This window comes from Lissotriton helveticus, chromosome 2_1 (genome assembly GCF_964261635.1).
Source record: "Lissotriton helveticus chromosome 2_1, aLisHel1.1, whole genome shotgun sequence".
In the NCBI taxonomy this organism is placed as follows: Eukaryota; Metazoa; Chordata; class Amphibia; order Caudata; family Salamandridae; genus Lissotriton; species Lissotriton helveticus.
This window is the reverse complement of record NC_136059.1, coordinates 547,365,849-547,386,946: the sequence shown is the minus strand read 5'-3', so window position 1 is coordinate 547,386,946 and position 21,098 is coordinate 547,365,849. Positions and strand designations below refer to the sequence as shown.

Below are 21,098 nucleotides of genomic sequence, written 5' to 3'. Positions count from 1 at the left end.
TCTACAATCTGATGAGACTAAGAATGCACGTACTGACTGAGTAAAATAAATTGCCTTTTGTTCACACGACTCTCGAGATATACTCTTGATTAGGGGAGAGCAAAGTTGTCATGTTCTATGGTTGTCAGAAACTAAATCCCTTCTTGTCTAATCAGGGAAGTTAAGTCCTCCTTGAACATTCGAGAAAGTTTCTAGTGAACTCTGAGCTAAGCTGGCAAACCCAAAACTTTAAGTCTAGTATCGACAGTAGTAGACCTAGTTAACGTCTGGTCTAGGCCTTTACTGCTGTAGGTATTATTCCAATGCGCAGAGCCTATTGGGATGATAGGAACTACACTACAAAACGTGGGGTAATATTCTTGGAAAGGACCTGGTGGGAACACTTATAGTAACTTGCTATTGCCACAGGACCTGGTGTCGTACTTCCTGGTAGCTGCCAAAGACATACTATGTGGGCATAGTCTAGCAACATCCAGAAAAGGACCGCATACTGAGCAATTCTATGAAAGGGGTTGCAAACATTCTGTTATTCATGGATAAGAATAATTGCCTCCGGATATGAGCAATCAATAAAGAAAGGTGCATGATGGCCAGGCTTGGCCTCCATGCAGACACAGGGATGCCAGAAGGGATCAGAAGGGAAGGCAATTAGGGACCTCCCAATAAGTCGAATTCAGTCAGTCATGTATGCAGTAGGTCACTTTGTCCATTCAGGAGGCAAGATTGGTCACACTGCTGCTACAGGTTGAGCTCCCTCTTGTGGGGTGAGGAGAAGCAACTGCTCAAGCTGTCTGCTTGAATGAACACACCTGCAAGTACAAGAACAGAACTAACATGTCCTGGGGTAAGGCCCATACTATAGATTTTTATTTATAAAGTTTTATTAGTGCGAACATGACCCAAGCGGGTGTCAGAGCGCTTCACAATTTGGGTAGGTAGGATACAATAGTGGGAAGAGAACATTTGTTACATATATGTGCAAGGCGAGAACATGATCCCTGAGGGTATCAGCGCGCTTAACATTTACGGTCTGACGGATACAGTAATGAGAGAAGACCATTCGATACATATATGTGCATAGCATGCTAACAATGCTATTCACAGGTGTATAACTATGTAATAGTTAATCAAAGTATCAGAATAGAGGGCAGTAATGAAGCTGAGGAGCCAAGGCCTTTAGGGCAGAAACTTGAGCATTAGGATTTTTTTCACTTCCTTTTTGAAAGAAGCAGTAGAAGAGATTCTACGACTTCAGGAGGAAGAGAGTTCCAAATCTTCGGGGAAATGCCTGAGAAGGCTCTGTTACTCGTTCTTATTTTGTGGAAAATCTATGGTTTCAGGAGCATTGAATACATAATTAGCAAACTTCAGAGCTCTTGGAAGTAAGCTTCATCCTGCCTGAGATAAAAGGCCTGAGGTTTTGTCAGTGTCCATCGTTATCACCTCAGATACAATCACTGGAAGAGGTGCAGTTCATGGTAAAGAGACTGTCTTGTTTCTTCAATGTAGCAGACCTTTTCCAAAATGTGCGTACGGATAGTTTTCTGCATGGAAAAATGTATGTATACTGCAAACCTATCAAAAAGGTAGCAGCGCTATGTACAGAGTCAAAAGCAACCGTACAGTCAGCAAGTGATAAAGTTAGCTGAATTCTGGGAGCAGAAGTGTACTGTTACTGCACTGTGATGTAGCGTTCATTAAAAGAGTGTGTCTTCAACTCATACCTAGATTGGAGTAGCACAGTGGGAGAGAGGTCATGGATATGGATGTTGTTACAGATTCTGGGTGCACAGCTGAAAAGGAGCTGATGGCCCATTTTTTCATTTCTTTTAAACATTTCTTAGTCTACAGTGTGATGGTGTTCTGGCTGTGGAAGTGCGTATAGTCACCAGAGATGGTGAGTGTGTTGTCATGCTAAGCGAGGTGCTAGTAGTGGTGGCTTTGTAAAGGATGCAGGTGGGTTTGAAGACAAAGCAGGCTAACAAAGGGAGTCAACTGAGTCCCATGAGAACAGAGATAATGGAATCCGATTTCTTCAGGCCATGTGCTGTGGTGTTTAGGAGGCCATTAAAGGGACGTAAGCGAATCATGGGAAGCCATGGAGCAGGGCGTTGAAACCTTTCAGATGGTCATGCTCTCGAACAGCAATTTTAAAATCATTTTCTAGAAGAAATGGTTTCACTTACCATAGAAGATAGAAGTAGAGTTGTGTATCATCGACATAAAGGTGGATTTTGATGCAGTTTATCTGTGAGTAGAGACCAAAAGGACTTCACGTAGGGATTGAAGGTTGATAGGGGACAGTATGGAACCCTGGGGAACTTCCCAGGCGATAGGCCAGGTCTTGAGGAATCTTCTGAAGGTTAGCAAGTCCTGGGTTAGCACTGGCTACATGTGAAGGACACATTTTAAGGTTCTTTATAAAGACCTCTGGATACATAAGCAGTGCCTTCTTGAACAAAGGTCTCCCCGATTTGATCACTGCTGTCTGGCAGAGAATGCTGGCAAAGAGTTTTTGTTGGAGATTTGCTGGGTCTGTAAGGTTCATGCCAGTAGCACCTGCAACAAGCTACCATATTCCATAACGTTCGTCCTGAGTAGCTTGGGAAAACTGAGGACAGCTATCTTTGAATTTCAGATAAAGCTAAATACCTAAAATTTTATTATGCAGTTTAAATTAATTTATCATAAATTTAAATGCAACGCTCACATGCATCTCTCAGCGCAAAGGCACTGCGAGGTGGTTGAGCCTGCTAGAAACTGTTATGTATTTGGCAGTTCTCAAGTTAGCTTCATTAGTGCTGGAAGCAAGGTAGTATGGCCTTCTACCTCTATGGGCAGTACTGATGCAAAGGATTGTGCTTGAGCACAAAACTTTGCCTGCAGGAGATTTAAAATCTTCCATGATTAACAATGGACCCATGCTCAGGGAATAACGCTAGGCAGACACAGAGATGCAAATGTCTATTTGGAAGTATGTGGCATATCTTTACACTCTCTGGTATAGACAGAGCTTTCAAAGTTTACAAATCTATGAGAGGAATGAGGAAACTGCATATTCTTCAGGACTTTAACACTTTCCTGAAATAGGAAAGATGGCCGTTTTGGTGTAGATGAAAACTTGTACACTACTACAAAGTCAAAGACAGCTGCCTCTTCCTTTTCATCTTATCTTATTGGACTTCGTCACTAACCTCATTGCCCCCCTCGCAATAGGACTAGAACAACTACACTTTTGCTCAAAGACCTCAACTTCCATCTTGATGAGTCGTCGACGACTACACGCACACCGCAGGCCACACACCAGACCCCATCTTCACCTCCAGTGACTGTATCAGGTACAGCCACACCACGGAATTCACCTGGACCAACCAGTCCAGTGTCCACTTCAACATCACCATCTCAGTGATCTCTGTCCCTAGTCTGCCCAACGCCCCCCCACCGCCGCTGGAGCAAAGTTTCAAAGGACACATGGGTCAACGCCACATCACCCACCCCATGCCCTCTAACAACAGAACGTCAGACACTTCAACAATTGGATTAACAACTGCGTGACAACGTCACTCCCATCAGCAACACCACCTACAGAAGGACGACTTAGCAAACTAGCTGGCACACTGAAGTCCTCAGAACCACTAAATGACACTGGAAACAACTGGAAAATAGATGGCGCACCATCAAGGACATGACCAAGAAGACCGCCTTCAAGACAGCTCACAAACTCTACCACAGACAGTTGAGAGAATCAGTGAAAAAGGCCTTAGCTTCACACATCGAATCAAGCTCCAATAACAGTAAGGAATTCTTCAACAGTCAAGGAATTCTACAACCCTTCAGCTGAAACACAGAACATTACTCCCTCACAGGAACTCTGGGACAAACTTGCAAACTTCTTTCACAACAAGATCACCAACATGTACAGAAACTTCAAACCCCAGCCCAAGGCCACCGACTTCTTCAAGCAACACAACTACCTTGCTACCACCATAGACTTCCGACTAACCCAATGGAGCCAGCTCGCCCCACAGGAAACCGCCTTCATCATAAACTCTGTCCACTCAGGGACCCCAATCGACCCATGCCCTCACCACATCGTCAACCTAGGCGGAGCTAGAATTAGCCACTTTTCACCACCTTGTAGACCACCTCAATTGCCATGGACACCTTTCCCGAGGACTGGAAACACAGAAGTCAATGTCCTACTAAAGAAACCATTAGGAGACCCCTGTGAACTTAACTACTGACCGATCCCCCTTCTCCAGTTCCCAACGAAAGTATTAGAAAAAGCCATCAACCAACAACTCTCCTCACATCTGGAACGGAAACTCCTACTCGACTAACAACAATCTGGAATCAACAGCAACCACAGCACCAAGAAAGCCCTCATCGCAGCTAACAACAACATCTGAGTCCAACTCAACAGATGAGAGTCTGCGGCTCTGACCCTCCTTTAACTCTCAGCAGCCTTTGATATAGTCTCCCACCACACACTCCTCACATGGCTGCACAACATAAACACTCATGGGGCCGCTCTCAGATAGATCGCCTTTTTATTCAATGGAAGAACGCAAAATGTCCGCCTCCCACCCTTCACCTCTGAACCCAAGGAAATAAGCTGTGGAGCACTCCAAGAATCCACGCTCAGCCCCACCATCTTCAACACTTACATGACACCTCTGGCCAGCATCGCCAAAACCCACATGCTCAACATCATATACTATGTCAGCGACACACAACTCATCCTCTACCTCTATGAAGACACCACCAAGACCGACTTCCACAACTGCATGAAAGACGTCGCCAACGGAGTCAAGGACAACTGCCTGAAGCTCAACAAAGGACAAGACAGATGTACTGATTTTAAGAAACAAAAGCTCCCCATAGTACGCATCCTTGTGGCCATCAGATACTAGGACCTACTCCTACCCCCACTGACTATGCTAGGAACCTAGGCATCATTCTGGACAACAAGCTAACACGGACAACTCAGGTCAACTTAGTCTCCTCCCTCAGCTTCTTCATCATCATCTGAATGCTTCGTAAGATATTCTAGCCAACTGGACTACAGCAATGCTCTCTACACAGGGATCGCAGCTCACCTCCTATGATGACTACAGACCATACAGAACACTGCAGCAGCCAGACTCGTTCTGGATATACCTAGATGAACCCACATTACCCTCAACCTCAAGGAATTCCACTGGCTCCCTGTACAGAAAAGATACAAGTTCAAGCTCCAGAACAATGCATACTAGGCCTTACACAACTACGGACCTGCCTACATGAACCACCGCCTGAATTTCCGCAGCCCACCAGACACCTCTTCTCCGCTTCCCCTTTCTTTAACCCTCACCCGCTGCAACCGACACAGCGCATGTAGAAGTCCCTCTCTCTCCTATATAGCAGTGAAGACATGGAACAAACTACCCTTTCATCGAAGGACTTCCCCATCTCTTCCAGAGTTCTGAAAGTCCCTGACACCCTGGCTATTTGGCCAATTAACTGGACCCTGCCAGGGACAAGATACCCTCCTGGGTGACAAGTAGCGCTCTACAAATCTACTGATGGATTAATTGATTGACCTGGAGAAATCTAAGGATGTCTTTTTCTCCTTTATTGGCTCTTCAATTGCACAGCAGTTCTGGTCTGCAGTGGTCTGCTCAGGGGAACAGGACTAAACTCTCTTACCTACACAGTGCAGAGCAACTGCATTTGCAAACCAGTGACAACTCATACACAATTGCAAATTGGAAGTGATGCCCTAAACATGCCCATTCCAATTAGCCATTAGGTATGCATTTGGAAACCTATTTTGTTACTTGGTAGTGTATTACAGTATCGCAATTTGGGTTTTGGACATACCTAACGCTATTTTGCAGTCGCAAAGTCTCCAATTTTCAAACTCAAAGTCTTTTTGAATGCAAAATAGCTTTGTACAAAATGCCATAATATCCTGACTACAGAGAAAAAAGAATTTTTTCATGGCCATCGGCAGCACCTTTAAATCTACAAGCCTAATATCAATTGACAAGCATGCACAAGAGAATATCAATTCTAGATCATCCAACATTGGTACAACCAGTCTGCTCAAACAGCTCCCATATGCCGTCATAAGATAAAAGTTTTTTATTCGTCCTCCTACCACTTTTCGCCTCTATTTCCTGTCCACTCCTCTATCCACCAAGTAACATGTAGATATCTATGTCCAGCTATAAAGATATAAAAAATAGAGAGAGCTGTTTCCAACCTATACTACAGCCTCCTCCAAATTTTAGAACAGTTACCCCGGTCCACCGTTCAAGCCAATGTAACTACTCTCCACAACATAGTGCTTGCCACCCTTTCTGACACCAACCCTATCTTGTCCTCCTTCTAGGGGTCTGCACTTTCTTGTAAAATTTGTAATGTGAAAGTAATAAACTTTGGCATTCCTGCCCTAATACCCATCATCAGCTTAATCAATCACCAGTTCCCACATCATCGGAATCCCTTAAACAAGCAATCTTCATCAGAATCCTAAAACAACCCAGACATATGTTCTAATTAACAATCCATTTTGGTCCTATCATCTATTTATAAGGCCCACAAAACTGTGTTACTCATAAGCTATCTATACAGCTGGACAAGAAACAACCTCACAACCTTCTGATCGATTATCAGTCAGATTTTAGACCCCATCTAAGAACTGTGACCACAATGCTTGACAATCGATAATAACTTCTTGAGGTATGTTACCAAGGCCTCCCTTGATCACTAATTGGTTAGACCTCTAGGTAGCTTTGCATACAATTGACTCACAGATTTTACTTAAAAGGCTGCCCACCTTAGCCCATGTAAACAGCACTGTACTGTCTTAGTTTGAGTACTTTCTGCTACACCGCTATCGACAAGTAAAACTGGGACCATTTTCCTCTAAAAACACAAATATCTGCAGTAAAGTTCCTCAAGGCACCGCTCTGTCACCTTCACTTTTTAACATTGACATGGCACCTTTTACCACCATCTTAAAACCTATCAGTTTGGTTTCCACATGCATGATAGGAGATGTGGCCTTGTGACTAGAAATGGCCCCTTTGGAGCCTAGGGACTTAGGTTCAAATCCCAGCCTTGTAACTTTACTCAATACTGTGTGATTCTGGGCAAATCACTTAATCTCTTTGTGACTGAAAACATTTGCAATAAAATGAGCATGAAATGTATTTGAATAATATTCACTTGATGTACACAATCTTCTAAATGGCCTCCCAGACCCATTTTTTAGTGTGTTGTTTTTATTTACATTTTTCTTATTTGTATACAAGTACAATTTCCATACAAAACATTTGCCATATTACATCAAGGTTTGTAAGAGAGTGAACATCCAAAAGAGCAGGTACACAGGAACAATATGTGGCTGAACTAATAATAGTAAAGGTCAGTTGTAATGTTATGTTATGTTATAGGGACTTGTACCGCTCATGGCTGCCCCAGCAACAGGGCGTCCCAGTTGTCCATACATAGACCCCTGGTTAGGACTAGAGAAATAGTAACAATTAAGTTATCAAACAGTGGTTCAAAGTTCGTATAGATGGGGCCTGCTGGAAGGCTAAGATGACAAAGGAAAATGCTACTTACCCAGTATGCATCTGTTCTTGGCATGTAGAGCTGGAGATCACATGCTTTGTATAGCCTGCCATCTAGTGTTGGGTCTGGACGTTTGCACTTTGTTTTTCTTCCAAGAAGTCTTTTCCAGTCACGAGGTAGGTGACTCCTCCTTTCGGTGATAGTGCGTATGGGCATCGACTCCATTGTTAGATTGTTTTCCAGCACAGGGCGATAATGGAGTTAGTAAGAGTAGTAGAATAAAGATGTCCATGTGTATGTATCTAAGTAAGATATCACTGCAATAGGTACAGGTACCCGGGGAGGTGGGTGAGCGCATGTGAATCTACAGCTCTACATGTCAAGAACAGATGCATACTGGGTAAGTAGCATTTTCCGTTCGAGGCATGTGAGGTGTAGATCACATGCCTTGCATAGACTATATAGCAGTAATCTCCCAAAGTGGTGGCTAACCTGTAGTTTTTGCAGAGTTTTGAAAGAGTGTACGTAGAAATGCCTGGCATAAACTAGCTTGCTGTCTTGCTAACACATCTACACAATAGTGTTTTGTGAATGTGTGAGGTGTAGACCATGTTGCAGCTTTGCAGATGTCCTCTATGGGGATGTTTCCTAAGAAAGCCACAAAAGCCCTTAGTTTGCGAGTGGAGTGCGCTCTAGGAGGAATTGTTAATGTTTGTTTTGCTTTTGCATAGCATGTCTTAAGCATTTGACTATCCACCGTGCAATACTTGATTTTGAGATGGGATTGCCTTTATGAGGTAGGGCAAAAGCCACAAAAAGTTGTTTTGTCTTATGGAAAGGTTTTGTCCTTTCTATGTAATACACAAATGCTCTTTTAACGTCTTAGGTGTGTAGAGAATGTTCTACCACAGAATCTGGTTGAGTGAAAAACACCGGCAAATCAACAGATTGGTTAAAATGGAAGGCAGAAATCACCTTGGGTAGAAATTTAGGATTAGTCCGAAGAACCACTTTGTTTTGGTGTACTTGTAACAATGGTTCCTCTATGGTTAGTGCCTGAAGCTCACCTACTCTCTCAGTGATATAATAGCTATGAGGAAAGTGACTTTCCAAGTGAGAAATTGCAGCTCACATTTGTGCAATGGCTCAAAGACTGGACCCATAAGTCTGGTGAGGACAATATTGAGATTCCACACTGGGGCAGATGGAAGTCTTGGGGGAATTACTATTGAGTCCTTCCAAAAATGCCTTAATAACAGGTGCTTTTGAAGAGCGACAGATGTTTTCTATTTTGTAGGTATGCGGCTATTGCAGCAAGATGTAAGCGTATGGTACGCTAAATTTGAACGCTGTAGATGCACTAATAGCAGATCATGTTCTGAACTGAAGCATCAAGCGGGTTGATTTGATTGTTATTGCAATAAATAACAAATTGTTTCCACTTTGCGGCATAGCAAGCCTTTGTAGCAGGGCGTCTAGCCACTTTGATAATATTCATGCAGTCTGGAAGAAGAATACGGTAGCCAAACTATGATTTCAGGTGTCAGATCGCAAGGCTGAGAAGACCGGGATTTGGAGGTCTTATCTCTCCCCGGCTCTGTGTGAGGAGATTGGGTGTAAGATGTAGTTTTCAGTGAGGGACTACTGTGAGATCCAACAGGGTGGTGAACCACAGTTGACGGGCCCATGTGGGAGCAACTAGGATTAGTGTCAAGGATGCCTGCATGAGCTTCCGAACCACTAGTGAATGAGTGGGAGAGGCGGAAAAGCGTAGGCAAATATCCCTGACCAATTTATCCATTGCCTCTGGACAATGGGTGTGTATACCTGAAGGCAGAGCTTCAGCATCGTGCGTTTTGGTGTGTGGCGCATAGATTTATGTTTGGGAAGCCCACATCTGACAGAATGGGTGGAGAACTTGAGGGTGGGGCTCCCTGGTTAGAAGCGGCAGACCCTGAAGCAGAGGTCGGCCCGGGACCAGGGTTCAATTCCCGACGCGGCAGGGTCTTGGGTCAATGTCTGCGGACTCGATAATTCTCGCTTAGGTGCCTACGCTAACCATGGGTCCCACTCTGCAACTCTGGGCAATAGCTTGCTTAATCTCCACAACGGCCCCAGCAACGCCGGGGATGCCTGGCTTCACCTTGGGGTGCCCTCTCACAGGGAAAGCCAGGACGGGTTCCCCAGCGGTATACAGCGCCAGGACACCACGTAACGAGGTAACAGTGCGCTTTACAAGTATACATACATTACATTACATTACACTCATGGATCTGTTGTCTCTGTCTGCTGAGCAGGTCTGTGATTTGATTGTTTACTCCTGAAAGGTGTTCTGCGAGGAGATGCAGTTTGTGACTTATGGCCCACCTCCAGATGGTCTGTGCTAGTTGTGATAGCTGGAGAGAGTGTGTCCCTCCTGTTTCTGTATGTAATACATGGCTGTCATGCTTTCTGTGCGCATCAGGACAGCTTTGCCTACCAGGTGAACTTCAAAGGCTTCGAGTGCTAGAAATATCGCTAGAAGCTCTAGATGATTTATGTGAAGCTGCTTTTGCTACAGGCTCCACATGCCCTGAATTGTGTGAGTTTGGAGATGAGATCTCCAACCAGTGAGCGATGCATCTGCTGTTAGCACTGTTTGTGGAATCTGGTCGATTAAGGGCCACCCTTTGGAAAGGTTTTGTGGATTCGATCACTGCAGAGAGCAATGAGTGCGGTCGTCTACCAACACTAGATCTGATAACTGACAGTGAGACTGATTCCACTGACGTGCTAAGCATTCCTGAAGGGGACACATTTTAAGTCTTGCTAGGGGGACTATTAGGATGCAAGACACCATCATTCCTAGTAACTGAATGAACACTCGAGCCAGTAATGAGTGTTGAGGTTGGAACTGGTAAAGTAGTTTGAATGTTGTGGATTCTGTCCAGATTGGGATATGCCAGGGCCTTTTGTGCATCTAAAGTGGCTACCAAATAAGCTTGCGTGTCGGGGAGTTGGAGATGGGATTTGGACAGATTTACGGTGAATCCCAGATTGTGGAGCAGCTGCACAGTTGTGTGAGTATGTCGTAGACAATATGTGTGCAAGCAGGCTTTTATGAGCCAGTCGTCTAAGTATGGGAAGACGTTAATGTGTTGTCTTCATAGATGAGCTGCAACTACTGCCAGGCATTTGGGGAAAACCCTGGAAGCAGTAGTGACTCCGAATGGGAGTACTTTGAATTGTTAATGTTGCCCTGCTACCACAAACCTGAGGTATTTGCAGTGAGCGTGGTGTATCAGGATGTGGACGTGGGCGTCCTTTAAGTCCAAAGTGGACAGAAAGTCACCTTGCTGAAGGAGCAGGAGTACTTTTTGGAGTGTCACCATATCAAAGTGTTCCAACTGGATGTAAAGAATGAGGTCTCGGAGGTGGAGAAGTGTGGCTCAGGGGTTAGAGGCAGCAGACCCGGAAGCTGAGATCGGTCCTGGACCAGGGTTCAATTCCCCGCCTCGGCGGGGTCTTGGGCTAAAAATTCCACGGACTCGATAATTCTCGCCCCGGTGCCTCCTCGACTCACGGGTTCACACTCTGCGACTCTGGGCAATAGCTTGCTTAATCTCCACAACGGCCCCTCGCGGCGGGATGCCTGACTTTCACCTTGTGGATACCCTGCTATCTCACAGGGGAATACCAGGAAGGGTTCCCTAAGCAAGCGCCGGGAAACCCACTGCGGGTAGCTGTGCGCTAACTACATTTACATTTACATTTACATTTACATAGGCCTGAGAGAGCAGTCTTTTTGGGGAATTAAAAAGTACAGGGAGAATACACCTGCCCCTTGATATTGTAATGGGACTGGTTCTATAGCTCCTTTTTGTAACAGAGAGAGGAGTGTCTGTAAGTTCTAGGCAATAACAATATTGGATAATTTGTAGAACCCATCTGTCTGAGGTGATTATATTCCAGATGGGTGGAAATTGGGAGAGACGTCCCTCAACAGGAGTGGAATGATTGGGGTAGAGAAGAGAGGTCAATGTTTGCTGTTTGCAGGGGAAGTGCGTGTTGAGTTGCCTCTGCCTCTTCCCTTGCCGTTGTTTCCTCTAAATCCTCCCCTGAAGTAACCTTTTGAGGCGGGCGATTGATTATTGCCTTTGTAAGAAGAGAAGGGATTTTCTGATGAATTGGTATTGGAGCCACCCCTGAACAAGGAGCGACGAAAGGATCCAAGATTGGTAGGGAGTTGCAGAGCCCCCTTGGATTTTGCGACCTCTATCTTTTTTCATCTTCTCTAGAGAAGTGTCCACTGTAGGACCGAAGAGGTGCTCTTTATCAAAGGGTTGGTTAAAAATAGAGGCTTGGACCTCTGGTTTGAACCCCGAAATTCTGAGCCAAGCATGTCTGTGTAGCAATAAACTGGTGTTGACTGCGAGTGCTGCTGTGTCTTCTAATAGATAATAATAATCACCATTGGCAAAACTTCTGACACATTTGGCGGTCGCCAGGGAGGTTGTACCACCGTTGTGCCTGTTTCACCCGTCCCCGCTTGGGTGGCTCGCTTTGGCCCCTTCATAAAAAATTAGTGCCTGGGTTGCGGTTGGAAGTACTTGGGCCTACCCCTGAGTCTGAGTTCTCGGATGAATCCGCCGAAGTGTCTGAGAAACCTACCAGGTTATTCCGCCTATTAAATCGACCCCAGGGTCTATTGTTGTGCGGATTAGTGTATGTTCGGTTGATATAGAAATCTTTCTGTAGGTATGGATAGGTGCGTTCTGTGCTATAAGCCTTGATGTCTTTCTTAACTTTAATTGATTTTTTTATTCTGCTCTACTCTGTGAAAATCGTCAACTGTTTTCTGTACTTGTTCAAGTAATTTCGTACTATCAGGGGCCGGGCAAGATTCTTTGATCTGTTTTTCAATTTGGCCGATCTCTTCTGCCAATTTTTTCAGTGATTCAGCCACAGTGTAGATGTCTAGAACTAGCCAGTGCCTAGAGCAAGTAGTCCCAATGTAAATAAAGTTATTGATGTATTTTAGATTGTCAGTGAAAATGCCTGGAATATTCCGTACTTGCAAACCCACAGGGATTGTGTCTGCTTTCAGATATTCGGTTAACATCCGAATCATAAGCTGAAAGCGTACTTGTTTCTTGACGCACTTCTCTAGCTGGTCTTGTAATATGTTGTCAAAATTATCGCAATGTTCATTTTCAGCCTGGTTTGGCGTTTTTAAATCATACGCGTCCTGTTTGGGTATCAGGCGTTGCAGTAGCACTTTCACCCCTAAACATCGTTACATTGCTGGTACCAGTGTTCTATAGCCGCGCACAGGTTTCCCACTCTGTACCATTCTGATTTACTGCAATGATTCTCAATCACTGTTCCAATACCAGCACTGTCTATTCTGCATGCACATCTACACTCACCCATAAAGTTATTAAATCAGCAGCATGCTTTATCCTAAGACACTGCTGTGTCTTAATCTGGATGACTGTGACTTCACCTTCAACCTATGACCAATATTACGTGCCTTTGTATATGTACGGCTCCACATGGTCATACCGTCGCCATGCCTGCATCACTCTGCCTGATCACTCCTACTCTACCCACTGGAGTAGCTTACACGGCCTACACATAGTATGTTCTAAGTAGTACATGTAATACTAGGCACTCCTTAACCCTTCCCCCTTTCTCTGTCTATTTTCTACAGGCAATTTCTAAACTCAGGCTTGTACTAATTACTGTCCTGATGACGATCCTGTTATTTTTGTGAAAGGATCGAAACATCATCGACCCATGTAAACAGCATGCACATTAATCCACTAAGATAAAAAAGTGCCTTGTCTGTTCGTACTAAGTTTGCCATAATTTACGTTCAACAAGCTACCCTTGTCTTGCCTGAAATGTCTTCCGTGGTTTGTAAATGTCATGTGTTTTTGTAGGATACAGGACTGTGTCCCACTATACTGTTGTGGTGTTCACATAATTACTTTGAATTTATTGATTGATTAAATTGAATGTCGGGCTGGACACTTCTAATGTAGCACTGATTTCAGACTATATTTATCTAGTCTGATTATTTGCATATTATAAGGACCATTGTTCTAAAATATGATTGCTACCCAAGGTACTTATTTACCTTTCGGGTTCCCTTGTTTGGTTTCAGAAATTCTTTTCACTGAGGCATCAAATAATTTGAACTCCTTATCAGAAGGGGCATGTCCTGTATTTCGTGAGTATGCTCGATTGCGAGCTTTGGAGACTACAAGGGAGTCTAATGGAAGTTGACCCTTGATGTAAGTGGGGTCAGTAGGTGCTGGCTTAAACTTTTCCATAATTCTGGGTGTGATAATCCATGCCCGCACAGGGTTTTTAAACATTTTGTCAGTATGTTTAAGCATTCCCTTAAGCATAGGTAGTGTCTGTGTTGATCTCTGAGAGTAACTTAAGATCTCAAATAGAAAATCCTCTTCAAGAGCCTCTTTGTGTAATTCCACCCCACTGTATTAAGCAGCACTATTAAGTAGCTCTATATACCCTATGTTGTCATCAGGTGGTGAGGATTTGGAAGGGTCCAGATCTGGATCATTGTCTGTGATCTGATCTGTATTATAATCCTCCTAGGGGTCATTAATGTCCTGTGGCCTATCTTTATCCCCATCTCCTTCATCTTGTGGATTAGGTGATTGAGGTTGTGGGGAATTTATGGGTGTGATGAGCAGATTTGGGTCAATGGGTGAAGGAGGTGTAATGGGAGGAGGAGAAGAGTTGGTACCCACATTGTTGCTTTTCAAAGGAATGTGGTAGTCGTGTTGTAAGCCCATTTTCCTTTTCTCTGGCATTTTCACATGAACAGGTCCAGTATCTGGATTGATAACCAGTTCTTTCTGTTTCGGATCCATGTTTGCAGGTGGAATGTCAACAGGAGGCTCTTTGGACAGTTGTTTTCACTTTGGGTGCCGTACTTTTTGGCGACAAAAGTTGCGGCTCTGAAGCTTTCGGCTCTGAAGATTTACTCTTCGGTAGCGTGGGAATGGCTACAACGACGTGCTTCGATCTTTATGCCTAAGGTTTCAGTTCGGCATCGACATGGAGCAGACTTGATCCCGAGCCAGAAGGCTTTACTTTGTGTTTTGGTGCCAGGCCGAAGGTCGGGGCATCCAAAACTTTTTCTCGATATCGACTTTGGCCCGAGGGCAGAGGAAGGACTGAAGCCTTTTTCTTCGACAAGTGTTGGGGCAGGGGGTGTCTGTACTCATGGTACGCTGACCCGGTGTCACTAGCTCTTGTTCTTCCTTGTCGGAGTTCGCTTCGGACAGAGAGATGTGTTCCAGTTCTTCTTCGGCTCCTTGTTCGTGGAACTCTTCCTGGTCAGAATCTTCACAGAAGATGTCTGGTGTGGAGCAGCTTTGTTGGTGCATTTTGTGATGTCGAGCTCGACGGTCAGGGAGCGTCTTCTTGGATCGAAACGATTGGCACGCATCGCAGTCTTGTTCGTTGTGTTCCGTGGATAGACAGAGATTGCACACTGCGTGCAAGTCAGTGCTTGGAAACTTAGCGCAACACCCAGGACAGAATTTGAATGTAGTCCGTTGCATCGACTGCTAGCGAGCCCGACGTGGGTAGGACCAACGGCCCTCCAACTAATCTTCCGATCGAAGACTTTGACTCAAAACAATATGCAGAGAATGGGAAAGGCGATTGAGAAACACTACCGTAGAGGGTAGTGGATTGGGTGTCAAGGGAAACCCGAGAAACTGTGTCAAACGGGAGCGCCGCAATTCACATCCGAACCAGATGGCGGAAAAAAACAATTAAACAATAGAGTTGATGCCTTCGCGCACTATCACCGAAAGGAGGAGTCACCTACCTTGTGACTGGAAAAGACTTCTTTGAAGAAAAATAAAGTGCAAACATCCGGACCCAACACTAGATGACAGGCTATGCAAAGCATGTGATCTATAGCTCACATGCTTAGAACATTATGAAATTGCGATCAGTATATGTAATGTAACTAATTCAAAGAAAAAAATTATGAAGAAGTAAACAAACATACAAGAGAACCAAATAAAACTACACTCGCTCGTAATCGTTTCCAGCCCCAATGTAATGTACAGTGCTCCGTTGCTTCATAGCTAGGTTTGTGCTGCTGAAATACACTAAATGCATAGGGGATGGCACACACTGCTCTAAGCCTGGACGAAGAATCTGGAAAACTCCATAATTTTTATCAATGTCTAATTCACATATCCATAGGTGAATGGAGAATAACCGCTATGCATCTTTGGTAAAAAATTTAAACCCTTGTGCTGGGGCAAGTTAACCCCGTTCATATCCCTCTTCCATGGACCACTAAACTCATCACCAAAGCCAGTGGATAAAATTCATAACATTGGAGTACTCTAAGACTTTCATTTATACGTCAAACAAATGACTTGCCCAAAATCACAGCTCACCATCTTCGACTAATCAAAGGGGTTTTAACTTTGGCACTAAGTTCCAAAATATTTTCCTTATTATAGCAATAGTACTGTCTTGTTTGTACTATTATAACAGCCTAAATACTGGTGTCCCCAAAGCAACCATGTCTAAACTTCAAATAGTCCCAAACTATACCACTTGTTGGTATTCACTCTGAATGAGTAGGCACACATCACACCAACCCTAAAATCCCTCAACTGGCTCCCAGTGAAAGAGAGCTCAAAGTTGAGTATCTTCTACACATTGCTGTACAAGAAAATACACTCAACTACCACACTGTTTACCCAGAATTTTCCGACTAGGAACCAAAGATCATCTAAAAAAAGGACCAGATAGAAGACATTTGGTGGTAGCTGCTAACAGGTGGGAGGTCCTACCCATTGACGTTCCCTACTCTTAGATCAACAACTGAATAAGGACCATACTAAACTCAGAAAACATCTTAAAATTCCGCCATTTCCACAGCATTTGTTTAACAACCCATCCTTGTCCCAAAGCTATGTCAATCAGATGTTTAAGATTGATGCATTGATGCACTTTCCATCTGGCCTCTGCTTCTACCTTAAAGGCTATGCCATCTTTGCAGTCTTAGTTCGATGTCCAACTTGTTTTCACTACCTGACCACCCAGCCATACTTCACCAAACTAAGACTCACAACACCCTGAGACCACCATTGGGTGGTTAGCAGCACTCAATAAAACCCTAAATAAAGAAAAAATGTAAACTCTGCAACTTGTTGTAATTCCTTCACCCACCATGCAAATGGCAGGTCACTCTGATGTGACTACTCAACCATGCACTTCAGTGATTTCAGGAGATAGTTTTGCATTGAAAATAATCCAAATAAAATAAAAACATGTGCAATTTCTATGAAGCAGTAACTATGTAGCAATATGCTTTGCTCCCAAGCTTGAAATCAAATTCTGTCGTCCATTAAATACATCCAGATGCTTTTCTACCATTGAAACAGTTATGTTAAGAAGCCTCCAAAACTTAAAAAACATTTCAACATGCAATTTAAGTTCCACTTATAATGCTGTCCACCGAATAAATTAGACCACCTAAATGATCACAAAATAATTAAAATGATAAACTATAGCTCCAATTTTAGCAATACACACTGTGAGATGAGTTTATACCACATCAATCTAACAAACCATATACAAAAACTACACGATTCTTTGGCCTAAACTCAAATGTTAAATATATGCTCTTAGTTTCCGCACAAGAAGGTGCTGAAGGAGGTTTCATACTTCCTTTTTTAGTCGTGATACATACAGCTTTTATTGTCTGGGAGATACATTTTTGACAATATTTTAACACATACTCAAATTAGGCTTTGGGCTTCCCCTTTCTCATGATTCAATGGCTTTTTCACTTATTGTTGTGTTTGTTCCACCGCTGGAGTATTTTTGTCTCACCATGGTTTGAGTGGATGAATGATAGCCTTCAATTGTTGATGTCGGGGAACTATTTTTGCTTTTCCATGTCACTACAGCATTTTAATTTTTTTGCGCTCCATTGTAACGCAGGCCTCTGCTATTTTCCCTCATATGTTCCCTTTCATTACTCCCCATCAGGACAGACTCCACCCTCATTGGTTCCCTACTTCTGGATACATGCCATCATTTTCAAAGTGAGAGATTATGAAAAATAAATCGGGGGAATGTATTTTCCCCATTGGCTTACATTGAAGTGAAGGCAATTTTAGGCGGGAGACACCTAAAATAAAACATTTTTGGCTTAAAAGATTGGGAGTCTTCCATCTGAATCAGGTCTATTAGCATGTATGTTTCAGTGGCACTGCATATTCAGGGAAACAGCTTAAAATGTGTCCTTTACAGCTATTTTGTATATACAAGTTTCAAATACTAGCTATCAACGGGGTGCCTGCTATAAATACATACACAAGATGCACTCAAAGCTACAATAATGACTTTTAAAAGCATAATCCAGCATGGAGATATTTTTTTTGTGACCATAGAAAACCAGCAAAATTCACTGGACTTGTTAAAGTCACTACACAAATGCGTATGTTGAATAAGAGCCCTCTATAATCTATCGGCTGAAAATTAAAGCACAATTCCATTGTTCCTTCCTATTTTCAGAAAAAGAAGCTATTTAAGGACATCTAATCTGATGTTTATTCTCTAGTAACATGAGATTGAGGGACAGCGGTGGAAATGTATGGGAGGCTTGTGTATGAAACAAGGTACTCATAGTAACAAGTTAGGATCATCTCTCCTCTCTCATAGCTTCAGAGCCTCGATAATGATGTTCACCTCCATAGCTCAGCTTTGGGATATTTATGTCTAAGAAAATAAAAAAAGTACCAATCATTGGCTAAGCGGAATGTGCAAATCTATATGTTGAAGCTACATCCTATCTATGAACTATCTGCTCAAAATGTAAGCACCATAATTTTTCTTGCTATTGTTCTTTTTTACTTCCAACAAAATAAGACAATTGAGGGCATCTGATCAGTCCATAATTCACTGGCATCCAGAGATTGAGATGGCAAAGGTCGAAGCCTATAAAAGACTTGTATCTAACTCAAAGAACCTCCAATAATGACTTATTGAACTGCAGTCTGGAGCAGGAAGAATCTGTACCCAATTAAAGACACCTCTAGTACCAGCTTATGGTACTGCAGCCTTTATCTGCAAAGTGATAAGTGCTGCTTTTTAAATATACACCAATATGCTCCTTATACTCAGTGACGATCCCCCTCCCAGATATGTGAAACTGTTGAGCAATTTGTGACAGACTGTGGTGAGTCGCAACCCAGCCCAAAGCTGAGGAGCAACAGACCCTGCAGGGACTGTAAAATGGAAAAACTATATTGACTGAACATAGCTGCTGAAAGGTATTTTTACAAGGGGCGGGAATGTTCCAAGAAGTATAATAAGGTTTGGGGCCCGTGGCAGTCATATCGCAAACTGGCAGAACCATAAGAATGGGTAAAAATCAGGGGGGCGGGTTGAGGGGAGGGGGTGGGGTTTATAACTGTAATGTGAGCGGGTGTCAACAGAATTATGAAACTGCCGGACTCTGTTTGGCAACTGTGCTGTTGAGCAATTACTCTTTAACATACTGATTATTTGGTGAACTTCACATGCAAATTGTTTGTTGGATCATGGTTGTACTGGGAGCTGGTACCCAAGATGAACCATAGATGAATGCTCCATTTGCTCCATAGATGAATGCTATTTTTGCACTGCATTCTTGTTTTGGGAAAACTAATAAAATACTTGAAAAAGACTGCTCTTTAAAAATAGCTAGGCCTATTAGATTTTCCAGTGCTGGTTATAAATATGTGACAGGGAGAAAATAGGAGGATAACGTCTGCAAGATATTGTTTTAGAACAGCTACCAACCTATTGACAATCTGATCACGTCTTTAACTGTATTATCCCAACCACGGACGGAAGCCAGAGGTGATGGCAATGAAAAATTCCATAACAAACCTAAATCATTTAAAATAAAATAACTAGAGCATCAATGGTTAGATAATACACTTTTACAAAGTTGTAGATTCGTAACTCGGTAAATTGTGCTTTGATTCCAGGTAGAAAGCAAATGGAAGCACACAAGTAAAAAACATACATACTTACAGTAATATTATCCAGCAGTTTAGCCATATGTTTAATAATTTCTCCATGCTGTGCCGGTTGTGTTTGCAGCAACTTCCTGATGACAACTACGCTTTCTGCAACTACCACTTCTGAAAAAAGCAAGAGAAAACATGTTACAGTAACTAGTTTCAGCATGGTAATATCCAGATGTGTACAATGAATGAAGCAGGTAAATAAAATAAAATTTAAATCATGTGAGGATATTGTAAAACTAAACGCTAAGAAGATATACAATAAATCATGATCTCGAAATGGAAAGCACCTCCATTTTGTGCCAGAGTAAAACTTAATCATAAAACTGAGTAAAATTTAGTTAGCATGTCCTATTTTCAGTGTTTATTTTTTGTGGCTCTCAGTAGTGTTTTCTCAGTGTTTTCCAAAGATTTTGAAATCAGTGCTTTTTAACCTAACCCCCAAAGTAAACAAAAACAGTGTTTTTCAGTGTTCACAAAGCGTGTTTTTTGCAAGGATAGTTATAAAGCACATATTTAATTTTGAGGCGTGATAATGCAGAATATGCATTATCTTTCAGTTAGAAATGGGATTTCTGGTTGGCTAAGGCTTGCGTCAAAGCCAGGCAGAAACCACCACTACAGTCAAGGCAAGGGATTAACACGCTGAAGTTAACCGCTGCTCACCCCTTTGGTAGCTCGGCACGAGCAGTCAGGCTTATCCCAGAGGCAATGTGCAAAGCGTTTGCGCAATACGCACACTAACAGCAGCAACACACTAGGCACACTACACAAGGAACTCCACACAAGGTTATATAAAAAAGAGCCTTTATATTGCCAAAAAACACATTAGAAACAATCAATCAATCAATCAATCACAAGAATTTGTATAGCGCACTACTCACCCGTAGGGGTCTCAAGGCGCTGAGGGGGGAGGTGGGGTCGTTATTGCTCGAACAGCCAGGTCTTGAGTTGTTTCCTGAAGGAGAGGTGATCCAGGGTCAGCCATAGGTGAGTGAGGAGGGAGTTCCATGTCTTGGCTGCCAGGTAGGAGAAGGATCTTCCTCAGACGGTGGACTTCCGAATTCGTGGGACGGAGGCGAGGGCGAGGCTGGCGGATCGGAGCAGACGGGTGGGTGTGTAGAAAGAGAGGCGGCTGTTGAAGTACTTCGGGCCCATGTCGTGGAGAGCATTGTGTGCGTGGGTGAGTAGTCTGAACGTGATCATCTTGTTGACGGGGAGCCAGTGCAGGTCTTTCAGGTGGGCTGAGATGTGGCTGCGGCGAGGGATGTCCAGGATGAGTCGTGCTGCGGCGTTCTGAATGCGTTGGAGTCTTTTCTGGAGTTTGGCTGTGGTTCCAGCGTAGAGGGTGTTTCCGTAGTCCAGGCGGCTGGTGACGAGGGCCTGGGTGACCGTCTTTCTGGTTTCTGTGGGGATCCATCGGAAGATCTTTCAGAGCATGCGCAGGGTGTTGAAGCAGGATAA

General features: G+C 43.4%; 1 protein-coding gene across 2 annotated transcripts in view; it reads right to left on the bottom strand.

Moving 5' to 3' along the window:
- The window catches only part of AP3B1 (adaptor related protein complex 3 subunit beta 1), a 1,831,130-nt gene that overhangs the window by 1,001,475 nt on the left and 808,557 nt on the right, over window positions 1–21,098 (bottom strand). For both annotated transcript variants that reach the window (XM_078675217.1, XM_078675216.1), the window contains exon 14: window positions 19,642–19,751. In XM_078675217.1, coding sequence (XP_078531343.1) covers window positions 19,642–19,751 — 110 coding nt within the window. The remainder of the gene's footprint in view (window positions 1–19,641; window positions 19,752–21,098) is intronic.